Source organism: Corvus brachyrhynchos, unplaced genomic scaffold, assembly GCF_000691975.1.
Source record: "Corvus brachyrhynchos isolate BGI_N302 unplaced genomic scaffold, ASM69197v1 scaffold28, whole genome shotgun sequence".
Taxonomy (NCBI): Eukaryota; Metazoa; Chordata; class Aves; order Passeriformes; family Corvidae; genus Corvus; species Corvus brachyrhynchos.
The window spans coordinates 3,193,856-3,213,110 of NW_008246058.1; the positions used below are offsets into that span (position 1 = coordinate 3,193,856).

A 19,255-nucleotide genomic window follows, 5' to 3' on the forward strand; every position below is an offset into this window, starting at 1 on the left:
GAGGGTGTGGAGAAGCTGTTTGCACTAGAAGTTTTTTTTTGGCAAGTGTTCATATGCACTTTCAACAGATCTTAGGAGACATTTAATTAAAAGCGTGGCTTGTCAAGAGCAGGTAGATTGCAGAGAGGAGGGGGGAGTCTGTGTATATCTGTCAGGATAGTGCTGCAGACCTGGCAGTGGTGGTCCTCAGGCTCTCAACCCCCTTGGATTTTTAATAATGACTGCACTTTAAAATGAAAGAAACCCCCCCAAAAGCAGGAAACGATCACAAATCCTGGAATCACTTTAGTGGGCAGTGCATGGAACACGCAGGAGATGTTCTGTTCCAGATGAAGTGTGGTTTTGGGTTTCATCACAGAGGGACACTGAGTATGTTTATTCTTTCCTTCTTTCCATAAGTGGTGCATTTGGTTTTTCTTACTCTTAAGCCAGTGGGCCTCTGTGGATTCATTTTTTTTCTTCTAGAAATTGCTACTTGCATGGGAATGCTGCTCATCAGAAAACATGTTGACATGAGCTTATGAAGATGGGCACAGGTGTGAATATTTTTTTCTTAATGCTCTGTAGTAGTGGAACCTGTTTTGTGAACTGAGGGGGGAGGTTTGGAAGAAATCACTGCAGATCTTTAGCAGCATGGTAGTTGTTATGGTTTAAAAAAACTGCTCATTATTTAGCATGAGTAGAACAAAGAATTTTTACCTGTAGTTTGGTTTGATGCAGCTGATGCTGTACTGCTCATGAGATGCACTAGGATTCTTTGTGAATTGTGCACAAAGGAACACAACAATTTCTAAGGAAAAGTAGCTATTTTCTGATAGTTAACCAGAACCTTTCAACTAATCATACCTTTAGTAGTAAAGTGAAAATTAGCATTTTAAGTGCTGTTTCACGTAGTCAGATCTGTGTGGGCAGGTTTCTGGCAGGATCTTGGAGATGTTGCGTAGGGGTCTGCCCACGCATACCCAAGTGCATTATCTGTGCCTATTTCTCATCGCAGGCTGTGATCAAGGCCCCACATGCCCTGCAGTGCTGAGGGATTTGATGCAGCATCCGCCTTTTTTTTAACTAAATGGTTCACAGGTTCTTTTATCGTATGTATTGCTCTACCTTAAACTTTGTTGTAAAGATGGTAGGGTTAATGAACAGCTTAAATTACTCTGAAGTCTTGCCAGTGGATGCAGATGGGTGCTGCAGCTGAGGTGATGAAGATGCAGTACATGTGGACTAATTTTTCTCTTTGTTCACAGTAACACAGAACTAGCTCAGGTGTACCTGTTGTTAATTTTGAGCTCTGCCTGATCTTGACAAGGGTACAGAAGCTGGGATTATAATTCTGAGCAATGTGATTGTTTCCGTTTGTCTCTGTATACTGTGTTAGATTTGAAACTTCATAAGGGTAATATATGTCAGTGTGACTAACACATCACATTTTGTGACAGCAAGATTGTCTCTTGCTGGCTGAGGTCTGTGGAATGGCCTTTAATGTTTTCTCCATATACCACAACTTTCTCTCCACTCTCTACCAAAAATATTTTTGTGGCTAATACTCAACAAAACCTGCTCCAAAACAACTCAGCATAAAGTTAAGTGATTTGGAGAAATGATGTTATTGAGTAAATATAACAACAGTTAGTAAACATCCTGTTTATACAGCACATTATTGTACATCATAGAGTCACAGGATATTCTGAGTTGGAAGGGACTCACATGGATCATTGAGTCCAGCTCTTAGCACTGCACAGGACTCCCCCAACAATCCCACCATCTGCCTGAGAGATTCATCCAAACGCTTCTTAAAATCTCTCAGGTGCTGTGACCACTTCCCTGGGGAGGCTGTTTCAGTGCCCAGACACCCCCTGGGTGACGGAACTTCTGATGTCCAACCCTGACACAGCTTCATGCTGTTTCCTCGGGTCCTGTGACTGGTCACCAGAGAGAAGAGATCAGTGCCTGCCCCTCCACCTCCCCTCGTGAGGAAGCTGTAGACTGCAATGAGGTCTCCTCTCAGTCTCCTCCAGGCTGAACAGAACATCTGGAACTTCAATCCCCTGACAAGGGAAGTCCATTTTTTCCATACAAAACAAGGGTCAGATTTGTTGAGTAATATGGTGGTGTACATGATGACAGGGTTGTTTATGAAAAGTCCACAATGGGAATTGTACTTGGCTGTTGTGCTCTAGAATTGGGTTTCTATGCTTTGAGATTTCAGGATCTGATTAAAGAATCATAAAGGTGGGAGCGTGTCTGCCCATCCCATCCTTATTTTGATCCATTGTCACAGCCCTGGTGTTTCCTACGATACATCACTGAGTATGTGGCACTTAGGATTTGTTATACTCTTATGCAAGATGTTTTTCAAAGCAATCAAAGTTTATAAAAGCAAAAATAAAATGCATGTCCCCTCAGAGGAGTAGTCTTGTGTGCTACGTGCAAACGCTCTGCAGCTTGTTTTTGAATGCTGAGTTTTCTGTAGCTCCCTGTGGGAAGGGAGTATTTGATCTGAATGGTAACTCTTTTCTGGCAATTGAGAAATGAGATTCTGCAATGTGCTGTTAATTTCAATATCTCTTTTAGTGTAAAGCAAATCATTGCAGTTAATTTTTGGGAGGGCCTGTTGCGGATGAGTTTCAAAAGAACTTGTCTTCTCATGCAGAGCAGATTTTCTTTAATGCTGCTTTTCCTTCTGAGTTGATTTTACATTCCTTTTAATCACATTGTTCTCCGCCATCCTGAAGAAAAAAGACAACACCTCTGAAAACATTGAAATTGGCTGTGTTTGTAGTTCATCACCTGCTTGATGGTGTTTCTTTGGCTTTTAGCTTGTTGTTTATTTGTCTTGCCTCTTCTGCCAACATGTGTTTTGACAGAGCAGGGGCTTGCTGTGTATGCACAGCACCTGACACCTGTGCGGTGGGCATGGGAGGAAGATGAGTAATGAGCATTTGGATGAACACAGGTTGTCTGTGGCTTCATTTATACCAAGTCACAGGATTTACTAAATTTTTATGGGTCAAGTGGGTGTTACCACTTAGTCTCATTCATCTCCCTGCATGTGAGGGATGTGCAGGTATTGTCCTGATAATCAACAAAAATCAGGTTCCCAAAGGAGGTGTGAATTTTTGGAAAATTTTAGAAACTCTTTTATTATATGTGTATGTGCCTTATTTATATTTGTTTAGCTGAAAGCGCAATAAAATAAACTTTTTGCTTCTGGCAGTAACCTCTGCTTTAATACTCTAGAGGAGGTGAACCCTTAACTCCATTGCTGCTGCTGGGACTCCCAGCCTAGGCAGTGGTGCACCTTTGCCTTCAGTCCTGCAGTTCTTGGTCAAAGCAGAAGAGAGAGACATGAACATATGGGCATGAGAAACATTTATGTTTTTGCAGCCTCTTATCTCCTTTCAGGAAGTGACCAGTGAGAAGCAGCATTTTAATCTTGCTTTTGTAGAAGCTGGGACCCAGGGGTGGCCACATCAATAATTAAGAGTTGTTTGTTAAGTATCCCTGATTGCTTGTGAATGCCTTGTGATATTCACACAAATAATATAAACTCAGTGGAAAAAAGTATTTGATGGAACAAATAGAACTGCTGAGACAAGTTACTACATCAAGTACAGCTGCAAGTCCTCAGCCTTTGTGTTAATCCAAGGGACAGCACACACGTAGCAGAGAACCTGGGCAAATTTATTTTAGTGTGACATGTTGTAGTGCAACAGCTCTTCCCCAGCTGTGCTTTATTTGAAGCTTGAGATCTCTGTGGAGGTTAGGAATGTTCAGTTGAATGATTTTAAGGGCTTGTTTCAATCCAGCTGTTAAGGATGATAACTATTGTAAGGAAAAATGAATGTGTCATGTATTGTGACCGGCACTGTTTAACATCTTCGTTGGTGACATTAACAGTGGGATTGAGTGTTTCCTCAGCAGGTTTGATGATGTCATCCAGCTGTGTGGTGCAGTCACCATGCTGGAGGGGAGCAATGCCAACCAGAGGGTCTTTGACAGGCTTGAGAGGCAGGTCTCTGTGAACCAGGGAGATCTTATTACACCTTGAGTACCAAAAGGGGTCTACAAGAGGCTTGGAGGAGGACTTTTGACAAGGGCGTGTAGTGAGTGACAGGACAAGGGAGAATGGCTTCAATAAAGATGGCAGTGTTCAGTTAGATATAAACAAGAAATTTTTTTACTGTGAGTGTATTGAGAACAGGTTATCCAGAGAAGTTGTGGGTGGGTGCCTGTTCCTGGAAGAGTTCAGGGGCAGGTTGGATGGAGCCCTGAGCAACCTGGTCTACTGGAAGGTGTCCCTGCCCATGGCAGGGGAGTTGGGACAGATGATCTGTAAGGTCCCTTGCAACCCAAACCATTCTATGGTTTTGTGTGCAACAGACAGGCAGGGAGAGAAAAGCCATGTTGCACTCTCATGTCCCTTACACAACAGTCTTTAGGACAACTATCTATCTCAAACCTAGCAAACTAGTGTTTCTTCCCCTTCACAAAAAATCTTAAATGAGTTAATTTGCTGCTTTTCTTGCCACTTTTTTTTGTTCCTTAAAGGTTTTACCACTGAGGCATTTGGAGCGTAGCTGGCTGCTCTGGTTTCTTACCCCCTCTGCCTCTCAACAACCTGCTTGCTCAGGCCGTTGGTTTGCATACACTGGGTTTCTTGCCTTTTCCAAGCAGCTGCAGTATCTTTCTGTAAACATCTTGGAGGGGGAGGGATTGACATGCAGCAAAGTCTGAAGATGGTGCAGGAAGAGAGCCACTGCATGCCTGCCTAAACGCTGGGGTTCAAGGAACAGGGCATAGCTGGGAACATACTTACTCACGAGTAGTTTATTTTTTAGGAACACATGTTTGCTTGATCCAAATACTCGTGTGAATGTTAACAATTTATACAACTGCTGAACATTTGCTACGTAAGTGTGTATGGGGCTGGCTTATCCTGTGACATACACCCAGGGCAAGGATTTTTAATATCTCTTAAGAGTATGCCTTTTAGACCTGGCAGGATGCCAAGAACCGCATAGTAAGGTTTGTGAGGTTGTAAGTGTGGAAGGAATTGTGCAGTGCTGCATGAAACACAATTGACTGAACAAATGTTGGAGAACAAGAAGTCTGCGTAATTACAGGCTTAGTGCTGGTTAATACCTAACAGAGGGTCATATTCAGTGGAGGTTACTGCTTCCTTCCTGAGCTCTGAGTTTGCATGAACTGAACCCAAATATTTGTTGTAAAATACCTGAAAAGCTCAACTTTTTTTTGCCTTTTTTTTTTTTGAAGTACAGGAGTTGCAAGAGTTGGTGGAGTATTCTTGATGAATCTCTGAATGGAAACTTGTGCATAGCAGCATGCTATGTGTTTTCAACTTCTGAAGAACATTTTTAAGGTTCATGGTCTACCCAAAGACAGTGTGGTCTTGAAGATAAGCAGAGAGCAAAATAGGAACTAAATCTAAAAAGGCTTTTTGGTCTACTTTAGAGCATGCGAAGATGACTACAGAGAAGTTTGAGTTAGTATCATAAAGAGGCTACTCTTCAGAATGAAGTAGTCTCTTTAGGCTACATATATCTTCAAGGGTATGTTTTCAATTTGAAAATTATGTCTACCTTGATACTGTAAGGTGCCAAGCACTACTTTGTTTGCTGGGATCTGTGCTGACCTTTAAGGACATTGATGGAATTCTTCCTGCTGGGCTGAGATAGCTTGGATGCTAAGATGTTTGGAAGGATTGGAGACAAAATGTCTAGTAGTTTTGTGGCTAAGACCATAGCAGCTTTCATCTTCAAAGTGCTCTCTGTGTGACTTGGCTCCAAAGAATGGCTCCCGTTTTACAGAAAGGCAAGCTATGGCTGCAGGTTTAGTGACTTCTACTCCCTCCCCCTAGGACAAGAAGAAATTGGGTGCATCTACAACATGGAGTTAATGAGGGGATGTTTTTTAAGCTCCCAGTATAATAGGTTTCTATTCTCACATACATAACACTTTGTTTTTACTGATAAAGATGTGTTGCTGTTCACCACTGTGATAACCCGGTGTTTGTAGGCAGAAGAGATGACATCTACAAATTACTATAAATTCTGAACAAAAGTGTCCTGAACTCCTCTTCTGTAACTGAAACTACAGAACCTCTCTCAGTTTTTAGTGGAGAAGCCTGACTGGAACATCTTAACCATAAGCTGATCATGAATAATTTGTCTGTTTTGTGGGGTTTTGTGTGAGCTCTGTACTTTACACTCTTCTGGTCAACAACCATAAGTGATGTGTAGTTGGTTTTAATCCTAGGATGCTAGCTGGAGTACGGTCATCCTTTAACAAACCACTCTTGCGGGAATGAGCTTGTGTTGGTGTGTACAATGCTACTGATGAGTGTATAACTAGAGACACTTGGTTCATGGTACAGAAAGGTTCACATTTGTTCTCGTTTTGTCTTCCACATAAACTACCACCGTGCTTCTCACCCAAGCATAAGATATATTTTTTTTTTTTTTTGCCACAAAAGTCACATGTATGCTGTGTAGTGTCTCTGAAGCCCTCTGTGTAGAGGCATAATTCGGGATTTTTTGTTAATAAAGCTGTATTGGTGATGTCTCAGAACATCCATGTACCATCTGTGAGCACGCCACATGGATGCTCATGGATGCATGAGCAAACCAGGGGTCTGATTTGGAGATTGAAAGGGATTATTTATCTTCTCATGAGTGAAATGGAGAGAAGGTAGCCTGCAATAGTGTACTTGCACTTCACTGTCTGTCAAGAGGCAAAGTTAATTAATTAAGCATTGAAAACTTGGGTACCTGGCTGCTGCCTTTCTCCCAGTGAGATACTTTTGTTGTCAACTCAAATGCTTGTTAGTACTTTGGTTCCTGGAGATTGACATTACTGCTTGTGGAATGGAGGTTGTGTTGAGTGGGTGGTCAGAAATTAGGGTTTCTGCTTGCTTGGGAAGAAGTGATGAGACCCCAATGGGGTTGGTGTTGTTACAAACACAGGGCTGTTGGCTTGAGGCTATCCTGTGTAGGTATTAACTTGAATGACTGCCTCCTGATATTTTAATTATCTTTGTTTTCATCCAGCTGAAATATTGTGGGTTTAGAAAATAGCTGCTGAGTGTGAACAGTGGCCACTTAATGATTGAGTGGATCCAAGGCAGTATTGATGAGTCTCTGAGGAGAAATTTGCTATTCAGGCTTGCAAACTTGTTCAGACCTGTAGGGAAGAATGTGGAACTATATGCTTCCTCTGGAAGACTACTTAATGTCCAGCTTTTTTAATGTGGCATGGGATAAAAGGTCTTCAGAAGCTGTGGCTAGTTGTTTCCCACCGCCCCCCCATCTTGTGAATAACTTCCTATGTTTAGAGAGGGAGAGACTGTTTATGCATGATGTATTTTCTCACAGTATGAGTCTAACTTTTGTTTGCTAATTACCCAGTCTTGGATTTAAACTGTGAAGTGACTGTTTTGGAGCTGAGTTTTTTCATCTTACAAACCATGAAGCTGAGCTGTGGACAGTACAGATTTGACGTGGTCCCTGTTGACAAAGAAGGAGGCTCCTAAGTTGGATTTGTAAGCCAGGATGAGTTTTCATGGGTCCTTGCTGTACTACAAATTAAAGTCACAACCATAGGGCAACTGGTATCCTCCACTGGAGATGTTTAAACATAGACTAATGCAGTGCAGGCGTTATTATAATACAAATTAAAGGCTCCAGAGCTCTGACAACAGAATGGTACCAGACTTAGGTTCCCTCCCCCTTTAAATGGTGTAATAAATATGTGTGTTCTTGCAAAGTAGTGCTGCATTTCAGCGCTGCTACTAAGGGAAGTGGGCATTCTTTAGAGTTCTTCAGATGGTTTAGGAATGTAGAAAAAATGGGTATCTGTGGTGGTGGTGTTGTTTGGGTTTTTTACCCCAGTGGTGTGAATACCCTTTTCTGGACTTTCCTTGTGTAAGATTTAGACTTGATTTTTTTCATGCCATTATCTGTTTTCTTTATTGTCCTAACGTCTAAACACTAAAAACTAAACAGTTTTGAAAATACTAAACAAGTGGTTCTGTGATACATAGAAGTATCCAGTTGACAGGTTTTTTAATAGCATATAAGATGTCTTCAGTAGTGTTTTGTGGCATAATTTTCAATGTTGTGATAATGTATCACCTTGAAAAGCAAAGCTTGGCATGCCTATTTATACTGTGCATGCTGAGGGAAACTAGTTCCTAATCCTGCCGTTCCCTAAACAAGAGGCAGAAATGATGGAAGTAAATGTATGGATATAAGACTCTGATTTTAATTACCCCTGCTTTCTTTCCTGAAGGGTAGTTACTGGTTAAATGACATCTTATTCTGATCCTTGATGTGCCTTTACTTTCACCTGCATGCAGTATAATCTCTCAGACCTGTATCTGTACCTGTCTGCTCCTCCGTTCAGTAATGTCTGTGTTCAGCTCTTGCTGTGAAATCCTGTGAAGTTCATGTCTTTTGCTGTTGATGCTGTTTCATTCCTGGCCCAGTGAGGGTTTAGCACAAATTGAGAGTCCCTTTTGCTGATGGAGCTAAGCTCAAACTTCCTCTGTGCACGGCAGTATCTTTATCTTAGAAAGACAGATGAGACTTTGAAGTCAGGTGGTCTCTTTCCTTGTCTTGTGGGAGTATTTCTGCAAGACCTCTATATAAATGTGTTACTCTTCCTGAAAGAGTTCTAGTGAAAGGAAGCTGCCTGACCTTTCAGAGTTGCCTGTTACCTGGTCTTATAGTTGAATGGGTTGTGCAATCTGAAACTTCTCTGCTGAAGCAAAACTGATTGTTTCTTGTCCTGCACCCCTGGAAGACAGATGATGGACAACATCGGGCTATGGGATGCTCTTGAAATCAGTATTGGGACTTGGCTGATTGAGTTCTGGTTTTGAATACAAGAAAGAGGGAGTAGGTAGGGGAGATTTAGATTAGACACAAATTGATTTATTTTGCAGTGTGGGTGGTGAGACAGTGAAAAAGGTTGCCCAGAGAAATTGTGGATTCTCCATTATTGGAAGTGTTCATGTTCAGTTTGGATGGGGCTGAGAATGACCTGATTTAGTGAAAGATAGGCCTGCTCCTGGCAGGGGGCATGGACTAGATGTTCTTTAAATGTCCCTTCTAACTTAAACCGTTCTGTGATTCTGTGTATTCGAAATGAGGTGGGTAATACCAAGGAGTAATAGAATAGGTGGTGTGTATATATCTGTGTCATTATAAAGGGTGAAGTCTCTCTTGCCAGCAAAATTCCTGTTTCAGTGCGTTGAAAGATTTGAGACTTTAGATGCAGCCTAGAAATATTCATGAGACAGGCCCTTGATGCTTTTCACACTAGAAAGAGGAAAAGCCAACAAGCAGAAGTTTTTTGGATGGAGAAGAGCAATTATGAACTTCAGGCACAATGATGCTAATTCTGTATTCTCACCTGTATTTTGCAAGACCTTTTGTCACTTGTTAAGGGTCTAGGCAGTCCTATCCATGAGTCATGGACTTGGCTAAATGAGTGGATTGAACAGAGGGTGTATTAATGTCTGGTAGCACTTTGTAATTCTTGCAGTTATGGCTGGCTGAGTGTTCTTTCACCCAGTTGACTATTGATTCTTCTGGGAAAGAGGAAGAACTTCCAGTGCCAGATGTTACCTGAGAAGGAAAGCTGACTGTCAACAATTGTGTCTTCCAAATGTGTTGAGACATCTATGGCTGGAGCCCTCTTTTATTTTTTTTTTCCCCCTCCCTCTTTTTTTTCAGACTTTTATTGTTTCCTGTCCTCTTCCCCTCACTGTGGAAAAGTGGTAGTCTCTGTGTGCAAACCATACTTGCTGATTGCCGTTCTTTGTGTGTAACATCTGTGACCTTGTGTGGTGTCTAGCACAATAAAGTCTCTTTGCTACTTGGAGGTAGTGTAGTGAATGCCACAGAAATGAGACATTCATAATCCTTGTGATTCTGTTATCTGGTAAAAATATAAAAAGAAATCTTTTGTTTTCAGCATAATTTACTTTGGAGGGGTAGGAGGACACATGCACAAGCCAAGTTACAATTTTTGTTCCAAAAATAGATGTATGGCATTTGGATGTGTTACTAGGGTGTGGAGCTCTGTAACACTGTTATGTGTTTGGGACTCAGCTTTTTAGCTTATCATAGCTGAACAATGACACTGAGGTGGAGAAGTTCTAACTCCTGTAGCCTGTGTAGTTGTTTTTTTCCCCATTTCATTGAAGTCTTGCAGTTAGTCATTGTTAGTACTTTCCTGGAAGCCATACAGGTCTTGGTTTGATAACCCTTGAGCTAAAAACAAGGCACTGCTTTCTCCTAGTTCTCTCTCTTACCTCTCTAGCTGAAACAGCCAAAATCAGATTCTGGATTTGCTTTACTGAAGAGCACTTCCTTGTCTCTTTCCCCCTGCCCCAGAAATTTAGATGGGCTGTTGCTCTGAACAAGATTCCAAACTGTTACTGCTGCCTTTGTACTTGATGTCCCAGCAAGAACTGGTAATAAGGCTGAAAAGCCTTTCTGATAAATGAAAGCACTTAAAAGAACACTGTCAAGGGTTTTTCGAAGATGGAATGAGTCTTGTCTATGGGAATTGGGGTGCATGTAAATAAATTAATAAAGTAAGCATCCTTTTGCTTAGTGGAAAAAGAAGAATCATAACTTCTTGGCAGAAGGAGTGACAGAACATTTTAAAACTCAAGGCTGCTGATACTCAAGTTGTAATCTTAGGTACAACAATCTGGGTACCTGTTCTTTCTTGCCATTAGATGTCATCAATAACAATTTCAGTAAATACGATACTTTGCTGCAAATCTACCCTTCCTTTATTGAGAAATCACTGAGTTTCTCATGTGTGTCTCTTCTCACTCCTGCTGTGGGATCACTGGACTGAAAGAGAGGAAAAAACTATCTTCCATAAATCTTTTGTAGTGTTGTGTTTATGCAGGGCGGTTGTGCTGGTTCACCAAAAAGAAAAAAATTTCCAACCAAGGCTTAAATTCTTTTTCCAAAGCTGCATCTTGGTGATCATTGCCTGCTCTTTTCTGGTGTGGTGGGCTGACCTTGACCAGCTGCTTTTTATCTCCTCTTCCTCAATGGGATGGAGGAGAAAATAGTAAGAAAAAGCTCAAGGATTGAGACAAAGACAAGGAAATCACTTACTAGTTATTGTCACAAGCAAACCAGACCTGAGTGGAGAAGATGAAATTTATTGCCAATTAAAATAGATTTGAATGGTGAGGAAGTAGGACAAAAATTAAGACATCTGCCCATGTCCATGCGTCTGGGTGTCAGATGGGATTTCACTGAATGATGATGATCCACCCTTTTCCCTGTGGCAGTCCAGGAGCTGTGGCTTTCGAGGACTCCGCCCAGGTTTGGGTGTTGGTGTCTGGCACTTCCAGACACACTCTCTGTCCCTGAGGGGAAGTTGTTTCATGTCCCTAATTGTGGACTGGCTACCTGAGTGACAAGGCACGAGGCAGCAGTTTGTTTCTCAGCCCTGAGGCAGAAAGGTGTTTTCCGTGTTTTCCCTGCCTGTGTTTGGTATAGATTAGCTGGAGCTGGGCCGTGGGATCAGGTGACTAATCACCTATACGCCCACTAATTAAGCAATGGGGTAGGATAATGGCATGCTGCAGCTTACTTATGGTGACGTGCTGGGCGGGCAGCAGAGCCCCACTGAGGAGCTCCAGGGGCCCTGACGCCATGGAGTGTCATATGGCAGTGGGAAACATCTATTCAGATGAGGACAGGTCAAATTTCTTCATTCGATGATGAAGAAATAATTGGGCACAAAGTTATTTTGGGGAAAATAGTCCTTGGATTAATCCCTTAGCAATTTTTTAAGAAAAAAAGACAAACCCTCACTGTAATCGATCCCTTTTTCAATCCATGAAGAGCTAAATGGGAATTTGCAACCCAGAATCCTGCTGTGGCTCTTCCCTAAGCGTGACTGGACCTGGGGGAGGCCTCCTGCTTTCACAGATAACACCAGGCCTGAGTAACCCTGACATTTAAAAGGGGGAAAAATTATTTTCTGCATCAGCCAGCTGAAATTGGAAATTGCAGAGGGAGCAGAGGAAGCTCTGGGAGAGGCAGCATTAAAAATACTGTGTTATTATTCTTCAGAAGTGGCTTTATGTCGCAAACGCACATCTTGGACAAAGATATCAAGTTCCACCTGCTGTTTCTTTGTGTTTAAATTGAGAAAGTAATACATGTTGAATCAAGGATGTGTGTGTTTTTCACCACTGTTAACATTTCTCTTGACTCTGCTTTGACAAAATCAAGAACTGTTGCTGGAGGTGAGACACAGCGGGGCTGCCATGCTCCAGGTGGCACACGAAGAGGTCTTGGAGAAGGAGTTGCTGCTGCCCAGGGCACTGGCACTGTGCAGATTTACAGCACTAGTTTTATTCCTGCCATCTCCCTGGTTTGTCCCCACAGGCATCACTAAATGGCTTCCTTGGTTCCTAGGTGCTGGAGATGGGACAAACCCTTGGTTATTTGGTCTTGTGAAGTGGTAGGTGTTTTGCACTTTTGCTGTAGGTAGGAATGAAGGGGGTTTTGGTTTCAGCAGAGATAGGGTGGTGGAAATGTTCTTAGGAAAAGCTCAAAGGAATGACACAATTTAGAGCGTGACTTCATGATCTGACGGAGAGATGAACTTGTGGATGTGGCTTCAGCAGGGAAAAGTGAGAGAAAATTATTCTGGAACCCAGATGAAGTACATGCCTCTTATTTTCAGCTGAGTTTATTAGAGATAACAAGATATGGCAAGCTGAGCAGATAATGCAGGACTTCATATCACTGATGTAAAACTGCTGAAAGGTTGTCTTTAAAAATGCAGCAACAAGCAAAAAAAGAACCCCAACAAAATCCACCAGCCAAGGTATTAATTCAGTGACGTTAGAACCACAAAAAGCTCCATTTTTCTACTGTCGAAATGAGATCAGGTGCTATCGGCCAGTATATGGGGAGCCCAGGTAAACAAACTGCGTTGATTTCAACCCAACAAATATAGCAAACTATTTAATAAAATGAACTGTTACAGCTTATTTGAGCAGGCTTGGTTTGAAAAAAACATCATTTTTATAGACAAGAATTAAATAGTTGTGGAAATGTTTGATTTCTCCAATTTTGCTTGCCAGGCTGACCACAAAATAAAAAAAAAGGGGAATTTCTTCCTGAGCTGTGTTTTGATAGGAGTGTCTTAAGCTGCCCTGGGAAAGCAGCTAAACGCAGAGCTGGTATCAATCTCCTGGGAGCCATCAGGTGCATTTAGGTGGATAATACACCAGCGAGATGGAAACATAATCAGGCTGCTTTGGTATCGCCTGCTTGCCGGCTTGCATTTTGCTGGAGTATCCCGTAAAGCCTTGGGCCCTGCTGGTGATTGTCAGGGCTTTCAGGGCTCCTAGCATACATGTGCATAATGCACGAACAGCATGCAGGTGACATTGAGAGACAGGGTTCAGAGGAGGGATTGCAGTAAGACTAATAGGTTTAAGGAAATAGCATTTTTTGCCTCTGTTAAATAATTGGTGGGTTTCTTTCATTTTTAAAATGTCTGACAGTTTTTTGCTTAGCACAAAGCACTTTATATTCTAGGTCTTGCCACCCAGATAACTGCTATTTTCTCTTTTCCCCTTCTGTATTTGCCACTGGTTCTGTCATGTGTAGGTATAACAAGGCTTATGAACACCTGCTTTGCATTGTTTGGGGTCTTTTCCCTTTTTCTTTTCCTTTTAGCAAAAACCCACAAGCCTTGCAGAAAAATACAGAGAGTAGAGTACCAGCAGGCTTCTGAGCAGGTGTCTGGGAGCTGCCTTACCAGGGTATACTGAGGAGCGGGAATTTGTCTGCCAGCTTTTGGGGAAGGTCCTGTCTTTGCCCTGAAAACAAAACACTGTCTCTCACGGCAGTGGGGGCAATAGATTTTGGTTTACTTACAAAAAGCAGACCAGTTTATAAGGGTGGATTGAGTTTGCTACAAGCAACTGCACTTGCTTGCAACGTCTGCCAGTCAGAGCTGGGGTAATGTTAGCCTTGAGGATCTGCCTTATCTGGGTTATATTGTGTTGTTGCTCTGGTAACAGCAAGTCTTATACCTTTATTAAAGGAAGCAGGGATATTTTATTTTACTCTCTAGACTCCAATCAAAGTGAAATTTTGAGGTTTCTTTCTACCACACTTTTGCTGTTAGTGGAAAAATTGTACTTGCTCTGCAGAAAGCAATTTTGGTCTAAAAAATAATCTTGTTTTTTTTTTAACTTTGGAAAATAAACATCACGACTTGCAAGAATGCTTGGTGTCCATATTCTAAGTAAAACCTGTGCTTTTAATCCAGTTTAAAAAAAATGGGGAAAATTCTACAGGAAACTCGAGGTCCAGAAGAATTAAACCTTCTTAAGCACTTTGTATACACTCAGTGCCATGCTGCTTTGTCAGCTTCAATTCAGAGATTGTCTCCAAGGCTTTTGACTGTTTTGGAAACAGGTCTTGCAGTGACAAGGCAGCTGTTGGGAAAGTTGGTTGTCTTGAGCTGTCACTGTGCTTTTCTGTGTCCGATTACAGAGTTATCTTGAGGCAGTGCTTGAGGTTGTCTCTTGGTCAAATCACACTTTTATTATACAGGCTTTGAACCTGGTAAAAACACAGGTGATCCATTGGTAGACAGCAACTGTGATGCTGCCTTTAGTTTTGGGAGCTTCTCTTTCCATGCTGTTGTAATATCCTAGTACCTCACTTCCAGTGGGCTTGGTTTTTGCAGTATCCATCCAAAGCAAGGCATTTATTTTTGCTGCTTCAGTTGAAATCCCTCTTGCCCAGGGTTTCTATTCAGAAAAACTTTGAAGCCTCATCAGAGGACCTGCTGTTTCATCTGGATTCAGAATTCAATTTTGGTGTTCACGGATTAGGATTTAGTAGTCTTAGTTACTGTTTTACATCTAGTTTAATTTGATCTATAGTATTAAAATCAGAATGCTCAAATTAAGTGTTCATTATTGTGTTTTGTTTTTCTTGCAGGGAAGTTACCCAGTGTGGGAAGATTTTATAAATAAAGCTGGGAAACTGCAGTCTCAGCTTCGGTAAGTTTTACGTTACACAGTCAAGATCCCCTACAGTTCCTTGGATTTGCAAACATTAAGATTAAATGCAGCTTTTGCAAGGATAATTTTCTAAGCAGGTCCTAGTAAAATTGTGCATATTACATAGTCAATACCTGCATGTAATTTTTCAAATACTACTACTGGTGTTTTAATATATTTAGGAAAATTCATAATCTACCACCAGCTATACATAATAAACATAAAATGAGCTAAGTTTCATGGATTTTCATGGAAAATTGGAAAGATAGTCTATTGTTCTTTAGTGAGCACACATTTGGAGTTAGGTCTGTGTTGCCCTTTTATTAGTGTAGAATACAGAGGGGTTATGTTAGAAGATGGCTTGAAATACTAAGAAATCTTTGGTAGCCTTAACAGCATTTTATTCTGACTTAAAAATGAAAAAAATTGCTTAGCTGGGTCATACATTGGTGATGATTAAAACTTAAGGGCTTGGGGTATACTTTGAAAATGGCATTCTGGATTTTTTAGTATATGGCGTAAGTATCACACTCAGACCAATTCTACCTCTAGAATTCATTCATTTGTAAAATTTGTTTCTGTTAATACGAATGCAAGCTCAATTTCCTCACAACACTCTCCAAATCACAGTCTCCTCTCTGTTCTCCAAAGCATCGGGTTTTTTCCCCAGCAGCTGTAGTGGCAACAGGTTATTGACAGTCTGGTTTGTGGTTCTGTGTTGCATTATGAACCATTCCCAAAGAAGCTGGGAGTTAGCTTCATTTGCCCTAAACAGCTGGAAAATGCTGTTCTGCTACACCCTGCCTAAAATGCCACACTTGCGTGTGGTTTCTTTCTTTTCCCAGCTATCAGTGGAGTATGGAAGATGCAGAGGAAGTAGAGAAAGAAGAGAAATGGAGAACTTTCCTAGCCTTTTGTACTCTTCAAACACAGGCTTTCTGGGATGGCATGAGGGATAGTTTTGTTTATTTCCCGGTCCTGTGGTGTTGCATTCAATCAGTGCAGTGCTACAGGAACATGCAAGCAGGCAGCTTGAAAGCCCGTGTTCGAGGATTTGCTGTTTGTTTCTAGCAAATGTGAGCCTTTTGCTGCTGTTTCATTTCTGTGTGCTCTGATAAAGGACAGCAGATGTCATTTGAGCTGGAGCCAGGTCTTCCTGGATCTTGTTACTGGGGAAATGGAACTTTGTTATTAGCAATATAATTAATAATTAACAACATGGTACATGAATAACAGTGTGACCCACAAGTTTGGAAGATGAACATCACAAACACTGTTAAGGAAAATCCCAGAAAAGATTTTCTGGTTCCAGGGCCCAATATTGCTAGCTAGCTGTCAGGGTTGGTGGGGTCTGCCCTTCCTTTAATCTACTGAGCATGTGGAGAGTCCTTATGCATTTGCTTGGTCCTCTCATGCATAGGGTGGTTTTTTCTGTGTGTGTGTGTTCAAATCTTTTGTGCTGTCAGTAGGCCATTTACTATGCTGCCAGTTACATCCTCTGTACCTTGAGCATATTTGGAGTGAGACTTGCATAAAATCTGACCTAATTAAGCAGTCCTGTGGTCTTTCTGGCTGAGGATCAGCTTCCCTGCGGGTCTGCCGGGGTTTTTGAGGCAAGCAAGGAGCTCTTGAAACAAAGTGAAGTTGATAGTCCCTGTTCTGGATTTCGCTTGAAAAGGCTGACAGACACCATCAGGAGAGAAAATCAGTTACTGTTAGAAAAGATGTGCAGAAACAGAACCATGAGGTAACTGTGGAGAGGGCACAATTGTGCTTTACCTGTAGAGCCCTGGCCTACTTTCACTTTAATTGGGTCAACCAGACTAAAAACCTTCAGAAATCTGGACTGACCTGAGGTGTTCAGGGCTCTGGGGCCTGCTTATCTGGAGCAAATGTGTCTGGAAAATTGTAACTCACGTTTGCTGTCCACTTGAACAGATGTGTGGTCTGTGTGTGCTTTCCAGACGTGGAGGGAGATTGGACTAGTGAGGTTGACACTTTGGATTGTGAAGTCTGAGATTGCTGGTGTACCTCTCAGGAAGGGTCCTGCTTGGAGGAGCAGTGGATCAGAAAGGGGTTTTGTTTGTTTTGGGGGTTTGGGGATTGGTGTTTTCTGTGGGTTTGAGCTCTGTGGTTTTTTTTCTTGAAATGGAGGGGTTTTTTTCTTCTTTCCCACTTTTCCATTTGTCAAAGAACTCCAGATCAGTCTGATTTCCAAGAAATTTTCTGTTTCAAGGGATGCTCATGGTCCACAGATGAAAAATGCAGGAAATTGTTTGGCCAGGATCCTAGATAAAAGGAAGTTTGTGCATGTTTATTCTTAAAATACGCATGTTCCCTGAAAATAGCAGTGGCTGTAATTTGTTCGCTAATGGGTGAAGTATAATGTGTGTTAGATTTGTTTTTCATGTTTGACTGCTTAATATTAGTTCATCAGAGGAAATCAGCTAGAAGGAGGGTGGCTGTGCTCTTTTGAAACAGCACCTGTCCTGTGCAATTCTCAGCATGGAATTAGCGTGGCTGCCTCCAAGTCCATAGTGCTAACACAAAGCGAGGAAGGGATTAAGAAATGAAGGAGGGAAAAGGCTAAGTTCAGATATAAAAGAGAATACTTTTTGTGGCCTCTGCAAGTTCACAGTGTTATTCTTTATAAGCCTAAATGTTTTTGGCAGTAATTAAATAGGCATCAATGAGACACTGCTAATGTTTTGTTATCTGTATGCATTTCAGGACTACAGTAGTAGCAGCTGCTGCCTTTTTGGATGCCTTTCAGAAAGTGGCTGACATGGCTACTAATACACGTGGTAAGCAGATGTGTCAATATTGAGTTTAACAGAACACTGTGTGGTTTATACCATTTGTCGTAATAAAAAGAAGTTTTAACTTGTTACATTGACAAGCAGATCTGTGAGACATCTGTTAGATGGACTTGCACTTTGAAAAAGTGGCACGTGAAAAAGGAAGTTGTCTTTATTGAAAAAAAAAATGCTGGAAACCTGTAATTTAAATGTGTCATCAATCATGTGAACACTTCTTAATTACCATTTGAATTATACGTTGATGAATAATATTTGAAAGCAAGATTTACAGAAATCTGTATTCACTGTCGCTTCTGTACCTTGTATAAATGTAAAAGGCTTGATACTCAGCTGGAATAAATAACTGTAGGGCTGCTGGAGACAGAGCAGATACTGGCTGATGCTGTGGCCTTTGGGTTCTGCCAGTAATGATGACCATGACCTGTACTTACATCTTTGAGCAAAGACTTTGCTTGTCCTTCCCCCTTAAGTCTGACATTCTTGGTCAAAATGAGTTTTCCTGGGCTGTGGGCTTCTCTGGGTAGCAGTCTAAGCGTGTTGGAGAGTATGGAGAGCCAAAATAGTGCAGCTGGCATTCTGTCCAGATTGCTGAGTTGGAAGGAGACAAAAGGCTGCTTCTCTCTGATGCTGGATGCCTGGTGACCACAGCATCATGTGCAGATGTCCCTGCAGTGGTAGGGCATTCCCCATGGTCACTGTCCTTGGACTGCTGCTGAAGAGTAAATCCAAAGTGCAGATAAATCACTGCTGAGGGAACAACTTTTTGTCACCTTTAACCTTAAAGGTTTTGTAGCATTTTTTTAAAGTCCTAGTGTGCCCTTGGCATTTGACTTGGAGAGTTAGAAAGTAATACTGCTGATGTGAAGAGTGTTCATTCCCATTAGCAGAGTGCAAGCTCAGCCAGACTTCCTTTTCCCTTCACTTCTGGCTAACAGGAGTAGTAGCAGCTGCTGGAGTGAGTACCAAGAGAATGACAAGAGGGAAGAATTCTTTTTTTCCTGTCTAAAGCTAATGTTTACATTCTGATAAGAAGTTCCTCATTATATGCATACCTACTGTAAATTATAGGTAATCTACTCACATAAAATAGTAAGCATGACAGAAAGTGGAATAAACTGAGGATGAGACCCAAGGCAGAACTTGGATTGCTAACATGTCTTTCTTTCAAGCATGTTCTCTTCTATTCCTTCTGCTTTCCCAAGGGGAAATAAAGTAAACTACCAAAATGATTCAGACTTGTCTTCTAGCTATGCTGGCAGGCTTATAGGACTTGCATTTGAGATACCAGAATGACTGAAACTCTCCCACTCTTAAACAAAAATGGCTTGTGTGGGGTTTT

The 19,255-nt window shown here is 41.6% G+C and overlaps 1 protein-coding gene across 12 annotated transcripts in view; it reads left to right on the forward strand.

Moving 5' to 3' along the window:
• The window catches only part of MTSS1 (MTSS1, I-BAR domain containing), a 129,123-nt gene that overhangs the window by 1,937 nt on the left and 107,931 nt on the right, over nt 1–19,255 (forward strand). For all 12 annotated transcript variants that reach the window (XM_017746056.1, XM_017746061.1, XM_017746062.1 and 9 more), the window contains exons 2-3: nt 15,036–15,097; nt 17,828–17,901. In XM_017746056.1, coding sequence (XP_017601545.1) covers nt 15,036–15,097; nt 17,828–17,901 — 136 coding nt within the window. The remainder of the gene's footprint in view (nt 1–15,035; nt 15,098–17,827; nt 17,902–19,255) is intronic.